This window comes from Protobothrops mucrosquamatus, unplaced genomic scaffold (assembly GCF_001527695.2).
Source record: "Protobothrops mucrosquamatus isolate PMUCROS unplaced genomic scaffold, P.Mucros_1.0 scaffold1071, whole genome shotgun sequence".
NCBI classification, from domain to species: Eukaryota; Metazoa; Chordata; class Lepidosauria; order Squamata; family Viperidae; genus Protobothrops; species Protobothrops mucrosquamatus.
The window spans coordinates 312937-338253 of NW_015387299.1; the positions used below are offsets into that span (position 1 = coordinate 312937).

Below are 25317 nucleotides of genomic sequence, written 5' to 3' on the forward strand. Positions count from 1 at the left end.
GCAGCAAGAATTCTTGCATTCCAAGAAAGAACTGGGAATTTTAATTTTTTTTTGCAGGTATATAAATTCTGTTGTCAACCTCTTCAAGAAAATATTAATTATCTTTAGGAGTTAGATAGATGTTATGAATTACGTTCAAAATGTAGATCTAGCAAATTTCAATTTAAAAACAAAATAATAGAAATTTTGTTTTTAGCTGGAGACTTGCAAGCAATGCACTTAACTGTATTTATAAGAAGTACATGTGCTATACTCCATTATACAAAGAATAAGTATAGGAAAAGAAGAATTCCAGTCACTAGGATAGAAGTCTCATTGTTGTGTATCACTCACTTATATCCAACCCTCAGCCTGTCTATAGATCAGTATACTCCATACCCCTTTGTCTCGCACCACTTCCTTCAGATCTGCCATGGTCATCACAGTGACATCCTTTATAATGTCCAGCCAGCGGATAGTAGGGCGACCCCTTCTCCTTTTTCCTTTGATCACTCCCCCATGATTGACTTTTCAAGTGAGTCAGCTCTCATGACATGACCAAAGTGTGACAGACTGTGTGTAACGATCTTGGTTCCAAGTGATATTTTTGGTGATGTTCAGTCTAGGATTTCTTTGTTATTTGTTCATGGTCAACACAACTGAAAGCTTTTGTGTAGTTAATAAAGCACAAGTGGAGGATTTGTGGTATTCTTTTGCTTTTTCCATTATCCATGTAGATTGGCAATATGATCATGCATTCCTCTTCCGTTCTGAAATCCTGCTTGTACATCAGCCAGTTCTCTGTTGGTGGTTGGATTCAAACTTTGGTGGATTATCTTCAAGCTATTTTTACTTATGTGTGTTATCAAGGCTATGGTTCTGTGGTTGGAATAGTCTTTCATATCACATTTCTTTGGTATTGAGATAAATACTGACCTTTTCCCTTCTTTTGACCACTGACCAGACTTCCATACACTTTGACAACGTGTTATCAGTTTTTTTGTTGGCAATGGTCTCAACAACTCTGCAGGAATTCCATCAACTTCTGGGGCTTTGCAGTTAAGCAATTGGTTGAGTGCCCCCCTACTTCCTCCTCCAAGATGTCTGGTGCTATTTCTGGTAGGTCAGCTTCTTCTCTTATGGCATGGCCTTATTTTTCATTTTGTGTAAAGTCGTTCTGCATTTTCCCACCATTTTACTCTGATTGTTTGTTGGTCATAGAAGGCTACTTGTGGGTAAATTACAGAGAATTAATTGGCTTAGAGCAGTGGCCCAAGAATTCAAATTTAGACTTAGGATTCAACTTTAGGAAAAAAAATACTCCTATTCTAGATGGGTACACATTTGAAATATCAACTGATGTAGCCAAAGCCCTGTGGGGAAAAATAACCAGCATAAGGCAACTGTTTAACCTCAAACAGCTTGGGACTGCATCTGGGTCTCTTTCTGAGAAGGCTCTGAATTGTAAAAATATTCTCTTACTGCTGCTGCAGGTGCACATTCCATCCCATCCCTTCAGATGACACAAGAGGGTGCATCCTGACTTAGAAGGGCCATAGACTTTATGGTGCTGAAGAACTCTCTGGTGGCATATATGTTTGCATAGCATTTCAGCTGCTCAGCCTTCTTCCACCACCATTTGTTCTGTATTTCTCACAATTTTATCTATACTTTAGATTACTGATACTCAATTTTTTCTTTCTTTTTTTTTGATGATGGATTTTTATGCCAGTCTGCCAAGGTCTTGTTCTTGGCCTGAAGGGCTGCTGAAATGGTTTTGTGGTTTTCATCAAACCAGTCTTGATACGCCCAGATTTTCAGTCCAAGTACACTTTTTGCAGTCTGTGTAATACCTTCTTTAAACTGCATCCACTTTTCAAAATGGGTTCCTACAAGTGATAAATTGCTGGAAAGGTTTTCATTAAGTACATTTTGGAAGTGTTGGACTTGATCTATTTCTTGTAAACTGCTGATGTGGATTGGCTTTCTGACAGTTCTTGGTTGCTTATAATGTAAAGAGGCTATGTGAAATTTGAGGAGTGACTAAGTCAGCCTGTGATCTGTCTAGTACTCAGCATCTTGCATGGCATGAATGATGGTGATGTCTTTAAGATCGTGCTGACGTACTATGACATAGTCAGGTAAGTCCCAGTGTTTGGCCTAGGATGCATGTAAGTAGTTTATACTTGTTTGCAAATCTGACCATAGTGTTAGTGATACAGAGGTTGTGTTTTACAAAGTACATTAGTAATCTTTGAAGCATTAAAGCAATTATTTACTTTTTAAAATTTTCATGGTGGCTTCAAAGTCTGTCTAATTTATAGGACATGTCTCTGCATACACAGATAACATTTCTGTTAGGGCCAGATGTGGAGCAAAGCAAATATGTAAAGCAAATACACAAAGATGGGTGGTGATAGTCTGAAAGCATCTTCCGAAGAATACAATTACTTTAATGATACATTCACACAAAAATTGTTTTTGTTTAAAATCCTTTGAACAGTCCTATGAAATAGTTCATCACAATCAGGAATCAACAATTGCCTGCAAATAATCAGAAATAAAGAGCCTATTTATTGTGATGGTTTATTGCGATCTCCAGAAACTAGGAGATTCCGAGTTCTAGCCCTGCCTTAAGCACAAAGCCAGCTGGGTGACCTTGGGCTAGCCACTTTATCTCAGTCCTAGGAAGGAGGCAAAGGCAAACCACTTCTAGAAATCCTGCCAAAAAAACTGCAGGAACTTGTCCAGGCAGTCTCCGAGAATTGGACACAATTGAACAGAAGAAAAACAAAAACAGAAATGTATAAAGAAAAAAATCTTAGCAATAAAACTCATCTTCATCTATTAAACACAATATCTTACCATCTTGCTGACTTTGAAGATTCTGTGGACTTTGAATTCTTTCTTCAAGATTTGAACTGAGGTCAGAATTCACAGCAGACATTCTAGTAGAATCACTCAAATCAAATTCATCACTTTCTATGGAACTTTCATCCTGAAAATATAACATTCCATATCTGAGCTTATTTAAAATATCATGGTAATTTTCAAACATGTTTGTACTGAATTGGATTAGGTAATAACAAATCTAGCAAAAAATACATATAAAGAATCAGAATACTTAAGATTGTAAGTATCTTTGTAAGAATAATTAACTGGCTGATTTCCCCGGGAAACCTATGTTCACACACACTAATGTTGTGTATAAATGGATTCATAATTAATGATTAAATGGAACAGAGATAGAAGGTTGCACAAAAACACCTACAGTATAATTTCTACAAACAGGTGACCATAATACTTCTGTCTCTTAAAAAGGCAGAATAAAATGGTGTAAGATAACAGTGGTACATAGCATTATATCTTTGCTTTAGATCAGGGGTTTTAAATTCCTTGGGATTTAGGACACATCCAGAATTTTAAGAATGTAATGGATGTTGTTTAAGAAATGCTGGCTCTATGGAAAGCACACTATCACGGAGGACATTGATTTAGCACAGGGATCTCCATACTGTTCAAGCTGAGGGCTACATTTTGCAAACATTCAACATTGGGCTTTCTTTATGTGTGTGGAAGGGGGATGATCTAAGGGAGCCCTTGGACCACACACACACACACATAGCAAAAGAAGCAATCCTCTAGTGCAGCGGTTCTCAACCTATGGGTCGCGACCCCATTTGGGGTCGATCGACCATTTCACGGGGGTCGCCAAGCAAGGCTGTCCACCATTTTTTCCCCTTTTCTGGCGGGTGCCTTACCTCCCTTGGGCTGGGCCAGCTGGTGGTCAGCCTGCTCCGTCTCTGCCGCTTGCCAGCTACGCCTCGGCCGGTGCAGGGGGCGGAACCACGCATGTGCGGCGCTCCCGGGCAGGGAAAGTCCTCGACTTATGACCGGTTTAGTCCTCAACTTACGACCGGTTTAGTCCTCGACTTACGACCGGTTGGGGGTCGCGGCATTAAAAAGGTTGAGAACCACTGCTCTAGTGGGCTCAAAGCCAGCACAAATTTTAAAGGGAAAGAGGCTTTCCCTTCCTTGTCCAGCAACCCTCCAGCTTGCTCGCAATCCCCCCCCCATTGGAGGAATCAAGGGAGTACTATCTTCTTTTCCAAACAATGGTGAGTATAACCCTGATTTTTCTCCCTGAGCTGTTTTGAAAGGATTGGAGAACAGCACATGGGAGGAGCTGGTGAGCTGGAAGGAACCTTCCAGAGGGCTGGATGTGGCCCTTGGGCCATAGTTTAGAGACCCCTGATTTAGCAGAATATCATCTGCCATCACTTTCACTCTCCTATGATAGGAGCCCTGGTGGTACAGTGGTTGCAATGCAGTATTGCAGGCTAAATCAGCCCATAATCTGGAGTTCGATCCTGATGGACTCAAGTTGACTCAGCCTTCCACCTTTCCAAGGTCAGTAAAATGATGATCCAGATTGTTGGAGCCAATATGATGACATTGCAAATCATTCAGAGAGTGCTGTAAAGCACTGTGGAGTGGTATATAAGTAAGTGCTATTGCCATTGCATATAGGATGCGCCAAAGAACAACTACTTTTTTTGGACAGCTGGGTTCTTTTAAAAACTAAGGAGTAGGGTGCCGCCTTCTCCTTCATCAAAGGCTTTCAAACATGGGGTCATCTATCAGAGATACTCTAGTAGATCTTGTACCAAGCAGATAGTTGGACTAGATAACCTCTAAAGTACTTTTAAAGTGCTATTCAGCTTTTTCACTAAGATCAAGTGTAAGGTTCCGTCCAACTCTCTATTTTTTTTCTAAAATTGTTTATGGGCCTGTTTCAGTCAAAGAGCTATTCTGGGAAATACAGAGGGATTCTATTGTTTTAGAGATTGATAAGTTCTTATTTTTTTCAATAAAAGAGTTTAGTTAAAAATATTAAAATGCAAGTGCGACAGTAGCCTGATGAGAATCTTGGAAGAGATCTCTGGGTACATTGATAGAAAAATTAAATAACCTAAACTTAATCTGAAGAAACTTGTTTATTTTAAGGATGACCATTCTGAAAGATGCCTAGAAAAACTCAACAGCTTCTTCTTCTTCTTCTTCTTCTTCTTCTTCTTCTTCTTCTTCTTCTTCTTCTTCTTCTTCTTCTTCTTCTTCTTCTTCTTCTTCTTCTTCTTCTTCTTCTTCTTCTTCTTCTTCTTCTTCTTCTTCTTCTTCTTCTTCTTCTTCTTCTTCTTCTTCTCCTCCTTCTCCTTCTTCTCCTCCTCCTCCTCCTCCTCCTCCTCCTTCTCCTTTTCCTTCTCCTTCTTTGTCTTCTTCTTCGTCTTCATCTTCTTCGTCTTCATCTTCTTCTTTTTCATCATCATCATCATCAGTATTTTGTACTATTCCGTAATTTGCTATAAAGCCTAGCAAATCCTAGCAAAGAAAAAGAAAATCCAAAGGACTTGTATAAACTCCATCTAATTGTAATAGATGCTATGGTGAGACTTCAGATAAAGGAATAGCATAGCATTTTGGAGTTATAGAGGGTAGGGAACAAAATTAATTTTGGGGCAATTAAAGCAGAGGAATAAATTATGGATAAGTAATGAATAAGAACAGATTGTCATTGATTCTTGTTACTGAAAAGCATGTGTTAACAAAGTTTTATTTTCCACCCAACATCTATGCAAGCATGATGAATTAATTCTTATAAATAAACATTTAGTATATTTTCAGCATGCATTTTTAAAATTATGAAGCACTATATTACATATAAAATTTGTTTATATTTCCTAGGGGCTCCCTGTCAATCTATTCTTCACACTATGCAATATATCCATGAAATGAACTCCTTCCTGAAAGGATAGAGCTTCGTTTTCTATCATGCTTACAGTAATCTAGTGTGAAAATTAGTTTGCTAGCCTGCCTGAGAAACTACTCATCAGAAAAACAACAACACTGATTTCCAGAATAAAAGTAGTTTGATATAAGTCTTTTCCTTCAACACAGTTAACATAACGCAAGAAGCAAAGGAAACCTGCCTGCTGGCCCTGCTTTTATTTCTTCACCAACTATATATTCACATCATTTTCTCCTATCCAGACTTTCACCCACAATGTGGGAATAATCCACCTCTCCTACTCTATGCAGTACCTGAATAAAACTATAACAAGGTTATAGTATGTACTTAAATGGATAACTAAAATAAACAAGCCTGGAGGCTAAAGACACAGCATGGCCTTCTCCAATTTGAAGAGACACTTGTGCGGCAGGCTGAGACAAAGAGACAGTCCCGGAACCAGCAAAACCTGGGGGCTGGACAGGGGACAGATTGTATCTGCCCTCAGTGTGGAAGGGACTGCCATTTTCGAATTGGCCTTTTTAGCCACACCAGATACTGCCTTAGGATCTCTTTCCAGAGCACGATACCATAGTCTCTCGAGACTGAAGGATGCCAATGGATGGAATAAATGAAACAAACTGAATACATAAGCTGACTACTTATTCCTAGCATCCCCAATTCAGAAGAACAATTAGCTTTCAAAGCTTTTATTTACATGGAAAGAACAAATGTAGCCAAAAGTAGGAAGGTGTATATTATACAGAGAGGAGAAGCTATAACTGTCAGGTAGCATTGTTTTAAATGAGTGTTTTGTAACAGATTGTCTACCATATAAGTTATTTTATGAATGGGTAATGACTTCTTTGCAAAGTAGCCTATTTTGCAAGAGCATTCACACATATTCAAAAATCTATATCTGCTAACAAACCCCCAAAAGTAGGGAATTCTTGATTTGAACTATAATAAATGGATTCAGTGTAAATCATGAAATGGCGTAAATTTCCCTTTTAAAAAATATTTTACAAATCACCAACCACAACTATTTAAGTATTATACAGAGATTCCACTACTGAAAGTTTGAACTAGATGCTAATTGTTTTTTAGGTTTATTTAATAGGAGGTTCAAAAAGTCAAGATTGTGGACATGACTGCAAATCAAATCCCCCCCCCAAACATGCAATGCACATGAAAATGGGTGAAACTTGTAAGTCTCACAGACCATCTTTTTTTTCCGAAATGAACCTAATCCTTCACATTGATACCCTTAAGAGATAAGGGTATCAATAGCATTATATCACATTATCAATAGCTTCAAGCATTATATCACATTATCAATAGCTTCAAGGTGTTGACTATCATCTTTAAAGCGCTCCATGGCATCGGACCCGGATACCTTCGAGACCGCCTCCTGCCGCAGATTACCTCCCATCGACCTGTACGCTCCCACAGAGTGGGTCTCCTCAGGGTGCCGTCGGCCAGACAGTGCCGGCTGGTGACCCCAAGGGGGAGGGCCTTCTCTGTGGGAGCTCCCACCCTNGGTTATTCCAGCTTGCAGGACTGGCCTAGGGTAATTTTTAGAGGGGTTTTAATTATATTTTAATTGGACAATGTTTAAATATTTCTTTTAATTAATTTTAAATTTGTAATTGTTATTTATGTATTTTAATTGATTGTCAGCCGCCCTGAGTCCGCGAGGAGAAGGGCGGGATATAAATCCAAATATAATAATAAAAAAAATATAATAATGTGGAAAGCATGCAAACCTAGTCTTTATTTCTTGAAATACTGTGTATAATCACTAGTACAGACTGTGCAGCAGCCCTTTGTCTCTAAGACAATTGCAGAAGCTAGAGCATGCTTCATTTCTGCTCCATAGTCCCAAGATAACAGACAACTCTGGAAAAATAGGGCAGAACAATGATCTACAGTTATGTCTTCTTTAGCCAGTAGATACTTTTATGAGTTGTATTTTCTAAAAGTAAATTGTAACTGAAATAATTGAATAGATATTTTTTTTTTTTAAAAAAAAGCTTCTTATACAAAGAGACAGCTCTCTACACCTGCAAATCTGGAATATATCAGTAAAACCTACATGGTAAACTGCTTTGGGTTTCTTTTTATTTCTGGTTGTTATAATACAACAATTATAACAGGTACAGTCAAGCTGATCTTTCCTTATAACAATGCTGCTTCTGAGAAAGTAACAAGTCCAGTTCCACCTCTGTGGCTCTTCCCTGTGACTCCCACATATCATTACAACTTATAATCATGCATTGACTAGGAAAGTGTCATGATTCCCCTTGCTCACTTCATTAGATCAGATAATTCCACAGAAGGAGTGCTTGACTAGGAGCAAGGAGAGACAGATTCCAGTCTACTCTCACCACAAAAAGCCAACTACGGTAGGTGATTTTGCATCAGGCACTATCTTTCAGTTCAACCTACCTCACAGGGTGGTTGTTGTAGGGAAAAAATAGGAGGAGGGAACACTGTATACTGTTTTGAGTTCCTGAGGAAAAGGTAGGATGCAGATCTAATACATTAATAAAAATGAATTGAAAACCCCCCCAGAAAGAATGCATATCTAACAAAATTAATTTGAACTGATGATCAACTAAGCTTCTACTTGGAAGGAATCCTTTTTTCAAAAAGCAGTCAATTAAAAATAATATAACCTAATGAAAAATAATGGAAATGTTTTGTAGCTCCCATGTTTATGATACTATTTTTATGACTAGGACTAGGTCACCACCCCTAAGCCTCTCAAAAAGGTATCTTTTTTCATGATGCATCATTAAAATATCTTAACTACGATCTGAACAGAAAATATGGCATAACATAAAGTGATTTGATACTTGTAATCATACAACTTTAGTGTTCCATTTGAGTAGTAACATGGAATTACCTTGTTAAGTTTTTCAGGGGTTAGACAAGATTGGCTTGGTGCTGCCATCTGATGTCTACGTTAAGGAAAGCTGATTGTAAACATGCAAATATTACAAAAGATTATGTTCAAAAATGTATGTATTATAAATGTATATGTTACAGATATGTGCATAATGAGAAAAGTCTGTTGTGAAAATAAATGTTTTATTACTTTTGAAGATTAGTGTGGATATTGACAGAAAGAATTTGACTGAGTACAAGGTATTTCCAAACTTGATCACATGAGCTATGCTGGGGAAAAGGTACCTTCTCCCCATTTTTTTTTTCTCATGTAAATCTAAATTCTTAGATTTTCTTGGAGAAATACTACCTCAGTCTCTTACAAATAACGGCAATCTTTTAAGAGGAGTGTAGAGGGAAGAGATCAAATAATATGCTGTTCTTTTCACTTCCTCATTTTATTGATGGTTGTGCTCTGGTGGATGGGTTACAGTTAGGTTGGGAGAAAACCAGTTAACATATTCTTTTGACTTTATTTTATACTTTTAGAGTAGAAGCAGATTATTAATTAGATCAAAGGGAAAGCTTTCCCATTCCTTCTTCAGACTGTTTTCTTTTCAAATGGTGAATGTTTTTAAGGTTGGGTAAAACTGAAAATTGGGTTTAGGAGGCCTTATTATGAACTTCCCTGTTTTTAATCTGTACTGCCTAAGGAGGCAATGATTGGTCTTGGTTTTCTATAAGTTGTTTTGGACATTTATATATTTCTTTTTTCTCTTTTTTTCTCTTTTATGTATACTTACCAGCAGTGTTTCTCAACCTTAGCAACTTAAAAATGTGTGAACTTTAATTCCCAGAATTCCCCAGCAAAAATGCTGGCTTGGGAATTCTGGGAGTTGAAATCCACACATGTTCAAACTGCCAAGTTTGAGAAACACTGAGACAGTTCATTGAGTGCCATCTCATCAACTTTGCTTATGTATATGTCTCGCTCCTCAATTTATAGGTAAGAGACAAACAAATTTATTATTATTATTATTTCTAACCCTGCCATTGAATTTTTCCAGATAGTCAAGATAGTCAAATATTCAGAGACAATTTGTTGCTTTTAAACTTTCTTGATTCCTTTCAAGACAACCAATAACACTATGAGGAAAGATATCTTATCCAAGTAGAAAAAAAGTTTTGTTTCTGCTTGGAAACCGCTTCTGGACTTTGTGCTTGAGGTGGAAAAAAATGATATTATGATTTTGGGTTTTACCGATTAGACTGATTTGCCAATACAGAAATGGCTAGTGCATATTACTATAGAAATGTAAAAAGTTGAGATTTGATTTTAATGTTTGATTTTGCTGCATCAGAGAGAGTCAGAAGTCAATGCCTTTTGTTTCTTTCCCTCCCTTTCTTCACACCTTTTTTGTTTTCCCTTTTTCTACTGTTGTCCCCTACTATTTGCTTTTCTATTTTCACATTTTATGTTATAAATGAATAAAACTAATAAAAAAGAAAAGAAAAAAAGAAAAATATCCTATCATGTTACTTTCCATATTTTTCCCATTATTTGCACACTAGCTAATGATACATGCTGTTCAGTTTGCAAAATTATCTAAAAATATTACATATCTATAAAATTGATTTTTTTAAAAATTCTCATGTTTACCATATTTGCCATTTGGAAAAATCAAATTGTATTAAAAATAAAACACAAGTCCAAATCTCACATAGCAAATTACATGAATGTAATTTGAATATAATTATCATTAATATGAACAAATTAAGTATTTACCTCATCTTGTTGGGAATTTAATAGCTGCAGCTTCATATGCTTCATATAGGCCATTGTGATTGGCATATTATAATCAATCATGCTTGTCACCAATGTTGGAGGTTTTCCATTATCTGCAAGAATTAGAACATATTATATATAGTGTGATAATTATAGGGTTATAGAAGCAGATTAATTGTGAAGTGTTTAGAATATTTCCAATTTAGGAAAAAATAATCAGCAACTGCAACTTGATAAACTCCATGGGGATTACAAAAATTTCAGAACTAAAAACTTTCTACATAATAATAAACTATCTTGAGATATTTTATATAGAAAGATTTGCAAGACGTCCAATGAAAGCCCCATAATTAATTACATATGTATCACTTTTCTTCATAATAGAGGTCAAGATAGCCTGCATAGAATTTAAGGCAGCCTCCTGTCTCACTAATCCCGACTTTAATTTCAGCAAGAAAGCTACATCCGAGATGTGTAGTTAAATGATAAAGCATCCAAAAAGTATGCCAGCACATTGCATGTACCTAGTTGTTGTCTTGTAAAAGGGCTTTTGTTATGCTTCCGCATACTTTAACAAAATATGCCCAAATTGAATAATACCGGCTGTATGATTATCACAGAAAGGTGCACATACCATGCTATGTTAAGGCAAATACCATTCTACCTTCTACATCTTCCTTTTTCTACACCCTCCAAAATATATTATACAAAACCTACGTTGATCAAAGCTATGAGGGTGACCAAGGTCCATATCTATGGGCCATCTGGTGATGATATACTTTAAAAGATATAACTTATTCAAAAGGAAAAGACCAAACAAAAGTGGAGGAGTGGCATTATACATGAAGGAAGTGCATTCAGATATTGAGATCCAGGAATTTCAGTGCCAAAGTCCAAGAAGATTTGGATAAAAACACAAGGCAGGAAACAAGAAGGTATTATTGAGGAGGGGGAGGGGAGATGATTATTGTAAATCACCAAGCTAGGCAGAACCTCCAGATAATGCCCTCCTGGACTAGTTTAAAGAAATTTCAGGGATGACAGACATAGTAATAAAGGAAAATTCAACAAGCCAGATATCTATTGGAAAATCTGGTTCGCCAAAACTGCAAGCTTCCAAAATTTCTTAGTAGTCTTGCTGTAGTCAGTAATTTCATGTTTCAGAAGACTGAAGGCAAGAACAGGAGGATTAATCATCCTAGATAGGAACTGGAATTTTGGGGAGAAGTGACCATATCATCTTTAGATTCAAGATATTACAGAAAGAGAAATTGGAGCATTATAGTGTGCACAATAGGTTTCACAAAAAGAAATTCCAATAGTCTTAGAGAAGTAATATGCAGGATCCATGGGAACAAATTCTGAGATCCAAGATTGTATAAAAATGTTGGGAACTTCTCAAAAACATGTTGCTAAAACTATAATTACACACCATTTCAATGAGGAAAAAATGGGCATTTTAGAAAATTGCACAGCAGGCTTTTAGGTGAACTAAGTGTTAGAAAGACATATTGAGCAAATGGAAGGTGGACCTAATCACCAAGCAACTGAATCAGTAAGTAGCAAATAGCTATTGAAATAAAGTTGGAAGGTTAAAGTGCAAATGTAACTTAGACTCATATGGGGAAGCTAAAAGGAACCAAAAGGCTTTTTGGTACTGTAAATAATGAAAGAAAAAAGAAGAAGTGAGCACATTAGAACAAGAAGATGATATGATATGATATGATATATGATATGATATGATATGATATGATATGATATGATATGATATGATATGATATGATATGATATGATATAGGATAGGATAGGATAGGATAGGATAGTAACAGGTGATGGAGAGAAGCAAGCATGATGGAGAGAACTCCTCATCTTTGTTTTGATCTTCTCCCCAAAAGAAAACTATGAAGGAGGGAGTGGCAACCAAGTTTTCAAGATTATTGTCAAGACCCTCATAGCTAGTAACATAAGGAAGCCAAAACAATATAGATTTTTAATGCTAGTCTAAGATATGAAAATGACAAAAATTGGTTCACAAACTCAGTAATAAAAATTAAGGGAGAGTCTCTTACTGAATTGCCTCTTTTGAGATAAACGCCAAAAGTTTCATCTCCTGCTTTCCCACAATAATAATGTAATGTGAATATGGATCTGAAAATTAGCTATCAAATAACAATACAATTGCTTTTGACAGGGAAGATGAAGTAAACAATTATAAATTACAATAATTGAATTAATTCCTATATTTTATAGAATATTATTAAATATGGGGAAAATTATGGAGAAGAATAACATGTAGTATGTGACATAATGTATGGTATAAGTGTTCATCAAAAATTAGCAAAAAGGAATATCTATAGCAGCATGCTTCCTTGGGGGAATTCAATATTTTATTAGTTTATTACTATAACAACATGATTTTGACCACTTTGTTAAATGGAATAAGAATTGGCTATGTCAAGAGAAACATAAAGTAATCTTAGTGCAGTGGAAAAATAATGGCTTATGAATAGGTGAGTGACATGGAGAAAAGTAAATGGATGGCAAGCAAGGGCTAGGCCAAGAATCATGCTTCAGTGGAGTTGAGATCCTCAAAAATAAAAGATGAAAGATCTGAAAACAAAATGTGATGAATGAACTGGTGTATGAACGCAGTGAAAGCCAGGATGATTTCCAAAGATAGTGTAGGAGATGACCAGGCTGAACCCGAGGTGGGGTCAAATGCATCAACAATCTGGAGTCTGGAATCTCTACACCCCTGAAAGAGACATTGGAAGTCTGTTGACTCCTATCTGGTGCTAATGTGCCTTGACTGTTAGTAGATCAGATTCTTATGTATAGGTTGCATGGGATAAACTTGCAGTGCTTTTGAATTCTATTTGGTTTCTTGCACATGATATATAGGTATGGAAAGGTATAGTGAATTAGTGTAAACTAGATTTAACAATGTTTTTTCTTATCATTTTAGTATTTCTTATCCCCTTTCTGCACTTTAACCTAAAGTTGTTTTATTCCAAAAGTTAATTACTCCACTAAGTATGCTAGAGGATAAGCCAGTGAATAACACAGAATGGGAGCAAACAATATTTAGGCATGGTTCAGGGGTAGGAACCATTAGAAGAATTGAAGACCAAATTACGGGCAGATCATCATGGAGAACATCTGTGTCACTAAGAGTCGATAGCAACCTGATGGCATAAAATCAGTCATACAATCAAGGTACCTAGCTAATCTGAGAAATTGTCTGACTTGTCAAATTTATTTTGCCTCCTCTCAAAATTCCTACGTTTTCTATGAGAATCTTCTCTCTATCAGAAAGAACTTTCCCTCTAAAATCCAAATGTAAAGAGGAGAGAGAGTAGTTTTTTTCATTTCAGAATATGTGATTTATGTTTGGGTTGTATCTATCCTAGAGTTTATCTGTATTTTAACCCATCCTAAATATTATCATTGACATTTCATTTGTTAGATTCAGACTGTACCATCCTCCAGGATCTCAGGACTGCATACCTTGCACTCACCAGATCCTTTTCCCCACTATCACAACTCTGAAGGGCAGGTTTAGCTGAAAAAAATCATGCATTGAATTTTCACAGATCATCATTACACCTATAGAGGATACTTATTATATATCATTTTAGAAAAATGTTCTTCTGCATACAAAGAAAATGAATGAAAACTGTCCTGTCTGGATGTAATGGATAAAGGATTAGGCCAGAAGACTGTGACTTCTAGTCCTGCCTGTACATGGATGACCTTGGGCCAGTCATTTTCCCTCAGCCCTAGGAAGGAGACAATGGCAAACCAGTTCTGGAAAACCTTGCCAAGAAAACTGCAGGGACTTGTCCAGGCAGTTTTCAAGAATTGGGCATGATTGAACAGAAGAAGAAAAAAGTCTTGCCATTATTGCGGATATATGAGTGCATACATGGTATTACATATAATCCTTTCAGAAAATTCTCGAGACATACTACAGTATATGTTAATGCAGAAATGATATTATATGAATGTTTCAACCATTCTAGTGTACAACGTTTATGAGTCTTCACATATCAGGAAAATATAAGTGGACTATGAATAAAACGCTTTACATCTCATTATTTGACACTAAACCTACCTTTATGATCAGCTCCATCTGGGTTTAAATGCATTCTTTTCTGGCATTCTGAGCAGCTCATTAGGAATCGTGTCACTGCTTCTCTTGGTAGAAAGGCATAGGTCTCTGAAATCTGAAATGAATAATGAAATATAGACATTATGATATAAGCTGAGTGGGTATGATTTAATGGAACCTATCATTATATTTCTAAATAAAGTGTATGTTATCACAATTCCTGAAAGTCCAATAAAGTATGCCTGAATACTACATTGAATTTCAAGCAATAGCAATTTACTTGGTCTACCAAATCAAGACATAATGTTAATAAAATCATTTTTGCTTATGACAAAAAAATCAAGAAAATAATAAATACTCAAATGATGTTTCTAAAAAGGTCTTTTGTTCATATACCCCAAATATTTGCATTTATCTGTTACAGTTCCTATTCTTTTACCACTGCTTTTATTTGTCCCCAATTTTGCCTTTTGATAATACTTTGTTAATTGCATGACAATTTGAGATAGTAGCAGGAAAAGATGCAGCTATTTTAAGAGTTACCACAGTGTCAGATGTAAGGTGCTCCATTGCACCTTCATGGAAGTGAAGCTACACTGTTGAAAATATTTTAAATTAAGCAAATAAATATAACCTACTGAAGTTTTAAAAACATAATGGTGAAAGTAGTGGCTCTTGCAAAGTTATCCTTAGTATGAGAATAACATGATAAATTCAGATGCATTAGCCTTTAAATAAGGAACATGGATGTCCTCATCCTTCCAGAAGATACTCTGGATAAAAAAAGGGAAAATATAATTGCATATCAATCTGTCATGATTAAAACCCAATACAGCAAAAAAATCTCTTTTTTAGCAATAGTTGCCATCTCAATACATGTTTCAACATAAGCATTCATTCCAAAGCATGATAGAAAAATCATCTAAATATCACAACAGAAGCACCTTCATTTTATATGCACATCATAATGTTCCTTTGTGCATTGTGCATAAGGGACAGACCTAGTATCACAATATTAAGATATATACTTGATCATTCCCCATCTTGCCACCCCATGGATTGCTATGTCCAGAACCCCTATCGAACATAACTCTTAGTTCTACTTAGTTCTACTTTCAACAATAAACAATTATATTGGACACTGCCATGTTGCTGCAAGACAGACTGAACCAGTATTTAAAATTAGGACTGAAAATAGTCTGTACACATTAGTTAACTTCACTGACATATTCAAAAATGCAGTGCATTGAAATTAATGAAGCATTCTTATGGATTCATTAGCAACCTGTATTTTGGAGGATGCTTCATTTATTTTAATCAAAAACTGTACATAATTCATAATTCATTCAGGTAGGATAGAATTTTATTTGGAAAACAAAAGTGTTAAACTGAAACTGATATACATTTCATATACTAGTATAGTGTATAAAGAAAGCATTAGATTGCACAAAGGAGACAGGTTCAAGACTACTCTCAACCATGGTGCACACCGAGTGACTTTAGGCCAGTTACATCAACTTCTATCAACCTACAGGGTATTTTTATGGGGGGAAATGGGGGAGGGAGAACAATGTATGCTGCCTGAACTTAGGGCAGAAAGTAATAAATTTTGGATACCTATCAAAAATAGCTCACATGGAGAAATACAGTTCTCATAACATGGCACAAAAGATATTCTTTCTGAATGGGAAAACATGACCTTCTCTGTATACCAGCATATTAGATGCTTTTAGAAGTAATACCCATAACCCATTGGGTCATCATTTCGGAGATATTTCCTTACCTAATCAGAGAAACAGAATGACTACAGGCAGGGAAAAAAACAGTGGAAGTGGGAACTCCCTGTTCTTCCCTACCTTCCTTCCACCCCTCCTCCTCTTTCCTTCTTTTCCTCCCTACATTCCTCCCTGTTTTTCCCTTCCTCCTTCCCTCCATTCCCTCCTTCTTCTCTTCACTTTGCTTCCCAGCAACAGGTAAGTGGCTCCCTCCCTCCCTCCTCTCCCTCCCTTAACTCACTCATTCTTCTTTCCTTTCTTTTTTCATTCTCCTTCCTTCCTTCCTTCCTTCCTTCCTTCCTCCCTCTCCATTTCCTTGTCTTCCCAGCAGACTGGAAATTAGCTGCTGGTGGGAGGGAGGGAGGGAGGGAGTGCATGGAGTGCATGGTGCAAGTGCAGAGGGACTGGAAAAGAGTGCACAATTTCTCCATTGAGTTTCTCCCAGCAAGCTTCTAATAAGCAAATACTTTATTAGTGGGAAGGTGGCAAGGAGTGTGAAACCCATATCAATTCTTTCCGAGTTCCCCATAAACTTTTGAGAAACTGACAGGAAATGTTGAAAATCAGGATCAAGTGACCGTGGCTGACTATAGCAGTGTAATGATGGCACCAAACAACAGTTGAGCAGTGGTGCTGAAGCAGCAAAAAAATCCCTAAAAGTCATTCCCTTGGGCGTGATAGGTCCCAGCATTCGGTAAGTTAGCCCTTTTGAGGTACTTTTGTTGACAATGTTTTGCCCTATGATATGTTTCACCCAATTGAAGGTTATTTTATTTATTTCTTTGTTAAATTTATTTGCCGCCTATCTCGCCACATGGCTACTCTAGGCAGCCACAACAGTAAAAAGGAACAAATAAAAAGAGTGTGAATAGAAGTAAGAGAATAGAACAATGAAATAAGCAATGAAAAAGAACATAATGAGAAATATAACTATTTGATTACTAAAAAAAAGGAAGATGGACAGGTAGAGAGCAGAGAACAGAGGGGGGGGGTAAAGTCTGCCATGAATCCAGCAACCACCTCCAGCGTGGAACTCCCCCAATCTGGACCCCAGGCCAATTGGCAGAGCCAGGTCTTCAAGCTCTTAAGTTACAAAGTATCAAACAAGCATGAGAGTTTTAGTAGTATGTAGATTAACAAATAAATAGAATTTACGCTCCACTTCAGTCCCAAAATTATTTCATTCATTCTCAGATACAAATTAAGAATAAAACAGATTTGAGGTCCCATCTAGACTATCACCATTTTCACTTCCTAAATTCTTAGAAACAGTTTCGAGCTATCCCACAATCATTCCTGACTTGAAAACACAAGTTGTAAGGAGCAAACAATATTAAATTATTATTGCCTCCAAGTTGCCATGGGCAGTAATTCGTGGAGTTTACTCCATGAAAGATAAAAATCAAATAAATAGCCTCTAAACCTTACTTCATGTTGGGTTCGTTTGCCTGATCTTATGAAAAAAAATCTCAGTGGTTCAGCTGCAAAGCTAAAATATCAAGCCACTCTTCCCTGAGAAGAATTGCTAATAAGGCTAAAGCTAAGAATCAAGAAAATAAAGGTGAAGCAAGAATTACCTCTAGTGGAGAAATTGTCACAAGCTTGTGAAACTGTAGTATTTTATACTTCTTTAAAGAAAACACTAGCTTTAATAATAATTTTACTGCTGTTTGAATGATATCAAATGAGCCAAAATAAATTACCTCTGTTCTCCAATATGATTGTGTGTGAAAAAAGAAATCTGTCCCTTTCTTCAGATTAATACAGAATTCTTGTGTGATATTCCTCTACATGCCACCTACATACAATACAGCAAGTAGAATTGCACAGGATATTTGTTGCAAACATTGTTAGCAGTGTTATTCATCAGATGCAACAGAGATAGAACAAGGTTATGCCTCCATATTTCTTCTTTCTGTTTCTAGGCAACTTCCTTGTTGAATTCTAGTATGTCGTGAAAGAAGAAGCGTAGATATATATGTATTTACTCTTTTAAAAAAAGACGCTCTTCTGAATCCATCATCCATTCCATATTCATCCTGCTGTATCCTTCATTCATCAGATTTACATAACCAGTGGTACATTTGCTGTATTATATACTGCACTAATATATTTCCAAACAGTGCCCTTTCTAGTACATGGCAAACGCTAAACATTTAGAGTACAGTGACTGCATTATTACTATTAAATAATTGATGATTTATAAAAAGATGACAAAACATATGTTTGATGTGGTATACAAAGAAACATAGCCATACTGTAGATATAATTAATTAATCTGTCCCTTTCTTATAATTAAATTAAATATACTCCATGTACTCTTTTGGAGGTGGGATTTTCATTACATTTGAAATTTCGTCCATTGAAGCATTGTTTTAAAAGGCTTGATATGCTTTAAGCAAATTATTGGTCACTATTAGATAAGTTACACTAGAGCTTAGATGAGAGAGTGAACACTCAGTGCCTTGTTCTGCTTGATATCGGGACCACTCTTCTTTGTTCTCCTTCACTACTATTCCTATTCACTCTGCTCAAGATATTGGGTATAAGAGAAATGGGGGGGGGGAGAATCTGCCTCGCTGGAAGTCCGCATTGTCATTGGCAGAGTAGAGGCTAGTAGGTAATACATATATTGCATATACGATTTTAAAATGTATAGATGCATTGTACAGTTTAATCTATTAATGTTACAGTTTTGGCCAAATTTATATATATATATCCTTTAAAATGCTAAAAATGTGAATCCTGGGCATCATATTAGCCTAAGTTAAAAGAAAGAAAAACGAACACCAGGATAAAATAAACCAGACTATTTAATGTAAACAAGCCTGTGGTTAAAAAATCACTAAGCTTTGTCAGCCAGACTGCCGACGTCGTCAGAGTTAGAGTAAAAGGAGATCTGGGAGCTAGCTTATATAACGACCTGCCTCTGCGCCTGGCTTCTTGAGCACGTCATCGACCCGTTGATTGTGCTCGTCCGTAATGTGCCGAGTTGCTCCGCATATATAAAATCTCAGAATGTGAATGAGCAAGTAACCAGGAAAAGAGCATATAAGTTCAAATGAAATGGAGTTTATCTTCGTATGATTGTGGAAGTGTTTCCCCAGCCATATAACTAAATTCTTTTTTGTTGCCTTAAGAACTAGATTTAGTAGGAAATCATTTTGAACTTGTCAAATAAATTTTTGATATAGGTACTTTTCTGATATAACGAAACAGGGAGCAGGCTGCTCACAATTTAGCTTCTGAAAAAGAAACTATCTGTTAGCTGGGACAGATACAGATACAGATGTTGTGATAGCTGTTATACAATTTACTTGCCACATGCAATGCCTATTAGTACTCATGTATTTGACCACCAACTGCCCTACAGGCATTGCAGCTTTGACATGACAGGACACTTACAAATCAAGTAAACATCCAGGTTTTTTCCCCAAGTATTTTCCAATTTTATCCTCTATCTACCTGTTTACAAGCAACCACAGTGTCCCAAGACAAATTTGCCAGTTTTATAGTGCCACAAAAATTTTATTATTTTTCAGACTGGCAGAGTCAGACCAATGATACTTAATTTGTTCACAAATGCAGTTAAAGATAAATAAACATGCTAGCAAGCAAGATTATCCTGATATCTAGATAATGGCAACATTAGAGTTGAAAATATTTATATTGTGCATATAATATTTAATAGCAAACCCCCAATATTTGCACAGAAATAAGTTATACTGAGATTAATGAAACTTTCTCACAGATACATGTAGGTAGCATTGCAACATTAGAAAAGTTACTGGATCTAATTCTTGCATTAAAAATTGAAGTAATCATTCATGTTATTTCTTTTGTGAGAGAAAGACACAAAATAAGAAATAAGGGAAATGGTGAATTAACTGACTGAGAGAACTAAGTGGCAGAGAGAGAAAAAGAATGGGCAAATTGGCTGACAGAAAAACTGAGATGATATTAGCAGATAAAACAAAACAATATACTGAAAATTATTTGAATGTGACTTGATTGGGGCCAAAATCTGGGGAAATAATGAGTAAATAAAGGGAAATGATTACACTGAGATTTTTCTATACATTTTGGAAACTAAATTAATTTTAAAGGAAATTATTTAATAATAATTTGGGGAAATTAATTGGATTACCTTTAGCCTCACTAACTTATCTTTTTTAGCCTCACTAATTTATCTTCAGTTAAATGGTAGTTGTGTTATATGGAATGAAATGTTTGCTGTGAAAATTGTAGGCAAAATCCTCCCCTCTTCTTTATTGTATGTAACAAATTAGATTGGTTATTTTGGCTTCAGCAATCAGATTTTCATAAAATGGATGTTTCACAACTACAGAAATTATTTTATGAAATGGTTCACAATGTTTTCTCAAAATGCCAGATGTACCACTTAATTTTTAAACATTTTGAACACTTGATGTTATACTTGACTCTACAGAGAGGAGGGGTGGGAATAGAAAAAGTGAAAAGTTGTAAAGCCTGTGATGATATTTCTTCTTTGTACATTCAATGCAATTTTCTTTCTTAATAATATTTATCATGGAAAAGATAATAAAAAACAGATCTGAGAACATCTAGAAACAAATAAAGTTATAACTAAAAGCCAGCATGGATTTGTTAAAAATAGTTAATGCCAAACCAATCTTATTTCATTCTTTGACAAAATGACTAAATTAGTGGATCATCAGAATGCTGTGGACACATAGTATACTTGGACTTCAGCAAGGCATTCAAGAAAGTAGACCACAACCTACTTCTTGGTAAGCTAAAAAAATGTGAGATAGACAGCATTTCTACCAGATGGATTTGTAACTGGCTGACAAACAATACTCAACAAGTCATCCTTACTGGTACTACATCCACATGGAGAGAAGTAAGCAGTGGGGTAACACAAGGTTATGTTTTAGGCCCAGTACTCTTCAATATCTTCATAAATGACATAGATGAGGGAATAGAAGGGGAACTCATCAAATCTGCAGATGACACTAAGCTGGCAGGAATAGCTAACACCCCAGAAGACAAGCTCAGGATCCAAAAAGATCTTGACCAATTGAACAATCAGCCCTATCCAACAACATGAAATTTAATGTAGAGAAAAGGAAGCTTTTACACTTAGGCAGGAAAAACCAAAGATACAAGTACAGATTAGGCGAAACCTGGCTCAAAAACAGTAACTGAGAGAGGGACCTTGGAGTCCTAGTAGACAATCACTTAAATATGAGCCAGCAGTGTAGGGCGGCAGCCAAAAAAGCTATTACAATCCTTGGTTGTATTATCAGAGGCAGAGAAGCAAAATCATGTGAAGTACTAGTACCGCTTTATAAAGTCTTAGTAAGGCCACACTTGGAATACTGCATCCAGTTTTGGTCACCACATTACAAAAAAGATTTTGAGACTTTGGAAAAAGTGCAAAGAAGAGCAACTAAGATGATTAGGGGACTGGAGGCTAAAACATACAAGGAACGGTTGCTGGAATTGGGTATGTCTAGTTTAATGAAGAGAAGGACGAGGGGGGACATGATAGCAGTGTTCCAATATCTCAGGGGCTGCCCCAAAGAAGAGGGAGACAAGCTATTCTCCAAAGCACCTGAAGGCAGGACAAGAAGCAATGGATGGAAACTAACCAAAGAGAGAAGCAACCTAGAACTAAGAAGAAACTTCCTGACAGTTACAACAATTAATCAGTGGAACAATCTGCCTCCAGAAGCTGTGAATGCTCCAACACCTGAAGTCTTTAAGAAGAGATTGGACAGCCATTTGTTGAAATGGTATAGGGTTTCCTGCCTGAGCAGGGGGTTGAACTAGATAACCCCAAAGGTCCCTTCCAACTTTATTATTATTATTATTATTATTATTATTATTGTTGTTGTTGTTGTTGTTGTTGTTGTTGTTATCTGAGTTTTTGGAGACTGATGATGGAGACAAAAACATATGAAGAAACATATGCTGCAAAGAGGAGGGGGTCAACTTATTTTCCAAAGCACCAGAAGGCAGGACAAGAAACAATGGATGGAAACTAATCAAGGAGAGAAGCAACTGGAATTAAGGAGAAACTTCTTAACAGTGAGAACAATTAATCAGTGGAACAGCTTGCCATCAAAAGTTGTGAGTACTTCATTACTGGAAGTTTTTAAAAAGAGACTGGTCAGTCATTTGTCTGAAATGGTATAGGGTCTCCTGCGTAAGCAGGGGGTTGGACTAGAAGACCTCAAAGGTCCCTTCCAGCTCTATTCTGATTGATTGATGTTTTTTATAATGAATGATATTGGTTTGGTTCCAAGATTGCTCTATTAGCTTACACAACAACTATATTTTTATACTCAAGAAATCTCACAACAAACTTTTAATTACTGAATTGAATAGTGCTTAATTCTAAAGTCTCCGCTGCTTAATTCTAATATCTCCAATAAATTCCTAAAAGAATCAGCTGCTCACCCTTTTTCTGAATTGTTAAAGTAAGCAAAAAGTAAGTATATATAGGGCCCATTGCCTTGTGGTTCTCTAATGTTTTAAAGTCCTTTTGAAAGAGTTTTACACATAGAAATTTTGTATCAATTTTGTAGAAATTTAAGGGTTATTCAGAGAATGGATTTACTTTTTGATTTTGCAAATTCTTGAACACCACTAAAATTTTCCTTCCATATGTGAACAAAGCTGGGGGTGAGGGCTGAATATAGTGTTTCTCTGACTATGTTCTGAGTAGCCAGTCAATATGATTATTACATCTGTAAAATCATGCTTGTCAGAACACTATCAGAAGAGTGAGAATATGTGTGCCGCACTTATCTGATATAATTTTTTTAGATGAGTTGAGTTAAAGGAAAGAAATATGACACAGTATACTTTGCTGTTCTTTTTACAATCGAATTTACTCCTTCTTGTATTACCTTCTTTTCACTAAATCCATACACTTTTATTTTCATTATTTCCTAGCTCTCAATGTATTCATCTGATCTGTAATATAGTTCATGATAATCTCTGTAGTCCAGTCTGTCTGCAAATGTTCAGGTCATTCAGTCTCCTGTTTATTCAATTTCTCCTAATGATAATTTATTTCTTAATTCTGTCAAATTTCCTCCCAAGTAAAAAATAAACAATAAATTCTGTTTCATTCAGGTATTTGCCTGTCCTAACCATGTTCTAAGTGAATTTTTATTGTATAGATAGATCTTAATGGATTTTCAGTTATATGATTGTGTATAATATATGCAATAGTGATAATATATAAACCTCCATTTTTTTAATTAAAAGGCAGCACATAACCCTGTCAATGAGCTACAGTATATCAATAAGCTCTTTAGTCCAGAAAATCAAGTGATAGACTTTTTTATTTTCAGAAAAGCTTATTTTTGAAACAGTTTTTGAAAATAAGTTGAAGTAGGTTGAGGCTGATCCAATAATCTTCCTTAAAACTATTTCACATTTTTATTATATGAAATCTTGAAGTTAATGTATTAAATTAAATTTGTCTTAAACTTTCATCATTAATGCTTTGGAAATAATCTATCATCTCTGCTATGTATCTGAATAAAAAATCGAAAGGGATGTTAATGTTCCTTATTAGTTCAGTGGTCAATTTTTTTACTGAATTAATCTCAAATTCATTGAAATTGAATTTTGTTCCTTTTATACCTCTAAAACTCAAATTGAATATTGCTTTCTTCAATTTGGAACTTGGCTGATTTGTACATTACTATTAACAATGTCCCATTGTAATGTAAAAGACATTATTTGACTAAAAGATGAATTAGATAGGTAGAAGAGGACTTAATAAGGCATGTTTTGTGACAGGAGAAATAAAACTGGGGTTTCAAACTGGAAAGCTGGATCACTATGAAAGTAATAAAGACAGCCCACATTACATTTGAGATACTATTAAGAATAAATTGATTCAAACTTTTTAAAAAAATATCATATTTCCTGAAGATTGTATACCTAGTAAAATTATTGTTTTACTATTAATATACTATATTAATACATATATTAATATAAATAATATTTATACATTACCTAAATATTCACATCTATGTTCTTAAGAAGGATAAAATAACTTATCGAGCATTTTGATAAATAAAATGTTAAAAACAAAAGAATCAGCTGAATAAGTAAGCAGGACACAGAATATATATACAAGATTTCTCTATCACTTAGAGGAAAATAAGTATATTTAAACATTATTTAAATATACTGGTGAAATTATTCTGATCTATCTGATCAACACAGGTCCTATTATATCTTCCTTTATTATAATTCAAATAATTTGTATTGGCACAATATAGTATCTGCATTCTTTCTTCACTAGGACTTCAAATATATTAAAGCACATCTCAGCTTATTCAATGCAAGTCAGATAGATCCATGTAGAGATAAAATGGTTTGATTGAAAGATAATTGACAAATATGCCTTATTTATCTCGGATAAAACATAACAATATGCCATTCTTCTTGGTGTAAGATTATTTACTTACTGCTTTATAGGTTCTTTTTTGTCCAGCATGTTTTCTGATTTGCTCTCCATTTGGTCCTGTTTCCACGTGCATGGAGTAGATTATATCAAAGAAATCTTCAACAACAGCTACCTGTCTTAATGACAGTTTTTCATCTACCCCAATTCCATCCTAAGAAGAAATGACAGGAAACACAAAATGAATATGTAAATTACCAGCAAACATATCTTATGGTCACAGTAAATTGAAGATATTGACACTGATATCTAAAAATCATATACCAGTGGTATATCTAAAGATCATTATACCACAACAGTCAAATCAGTGATACAAATATTATCACTATACAATAAATATAGAATATGTATATAAGATTCTAAGTGACAGTTTATATTTAATTGGAATACACAAAGCAGTCAAAATTTGATTCAAAATTGCATTTTAATCAGAAGAATTGATTCAGTTTGAACAGAATTTGTGAATGAGTTCAATAGAAGTCTATGTGTGCATATATATATGCACACACACACATA

The 25317-nt window shown here is 35.5% G+C and overlaps 1 protein-coding gene across 3 annotated transcripts in view; it reads right to left on the bottom strand.

Annotated features, from left to right (window-relative positions):
• NOL4 (nucleolar protein 4) overlaps positions 1-24949 on the bottom strand; it is a 74306-nt gene extending 49357 nt beyond the window's left edge. For all 3 annotated transcript variants that reach the window (XM_015820130.1, XM_015820129.1, XM_015820128.1), the window contains exons 1-4: positions 24806-24949; positions 14554-14665; positions 10440-10552; positions 2845-2977 (exon numbers count right to left, since the gene is read on the bottom strand). In XM_015820130.1, the coding sequence (XP_015675616.1) occupies positions 2845-2977; positions 10440-10552; positions 14554-14665; positions 24806-24877 (430 nt within the window). In that variant the 5' untranslated portion in view covers positions 24878-24949. The remainder of the gene's footprint in view (positions 1-2844; positions 2978-10439; positions 10553-14553; positions 14666-24805) is intronic.
• Positions 24950-25317: the final 368 nt, after the last annotated feature.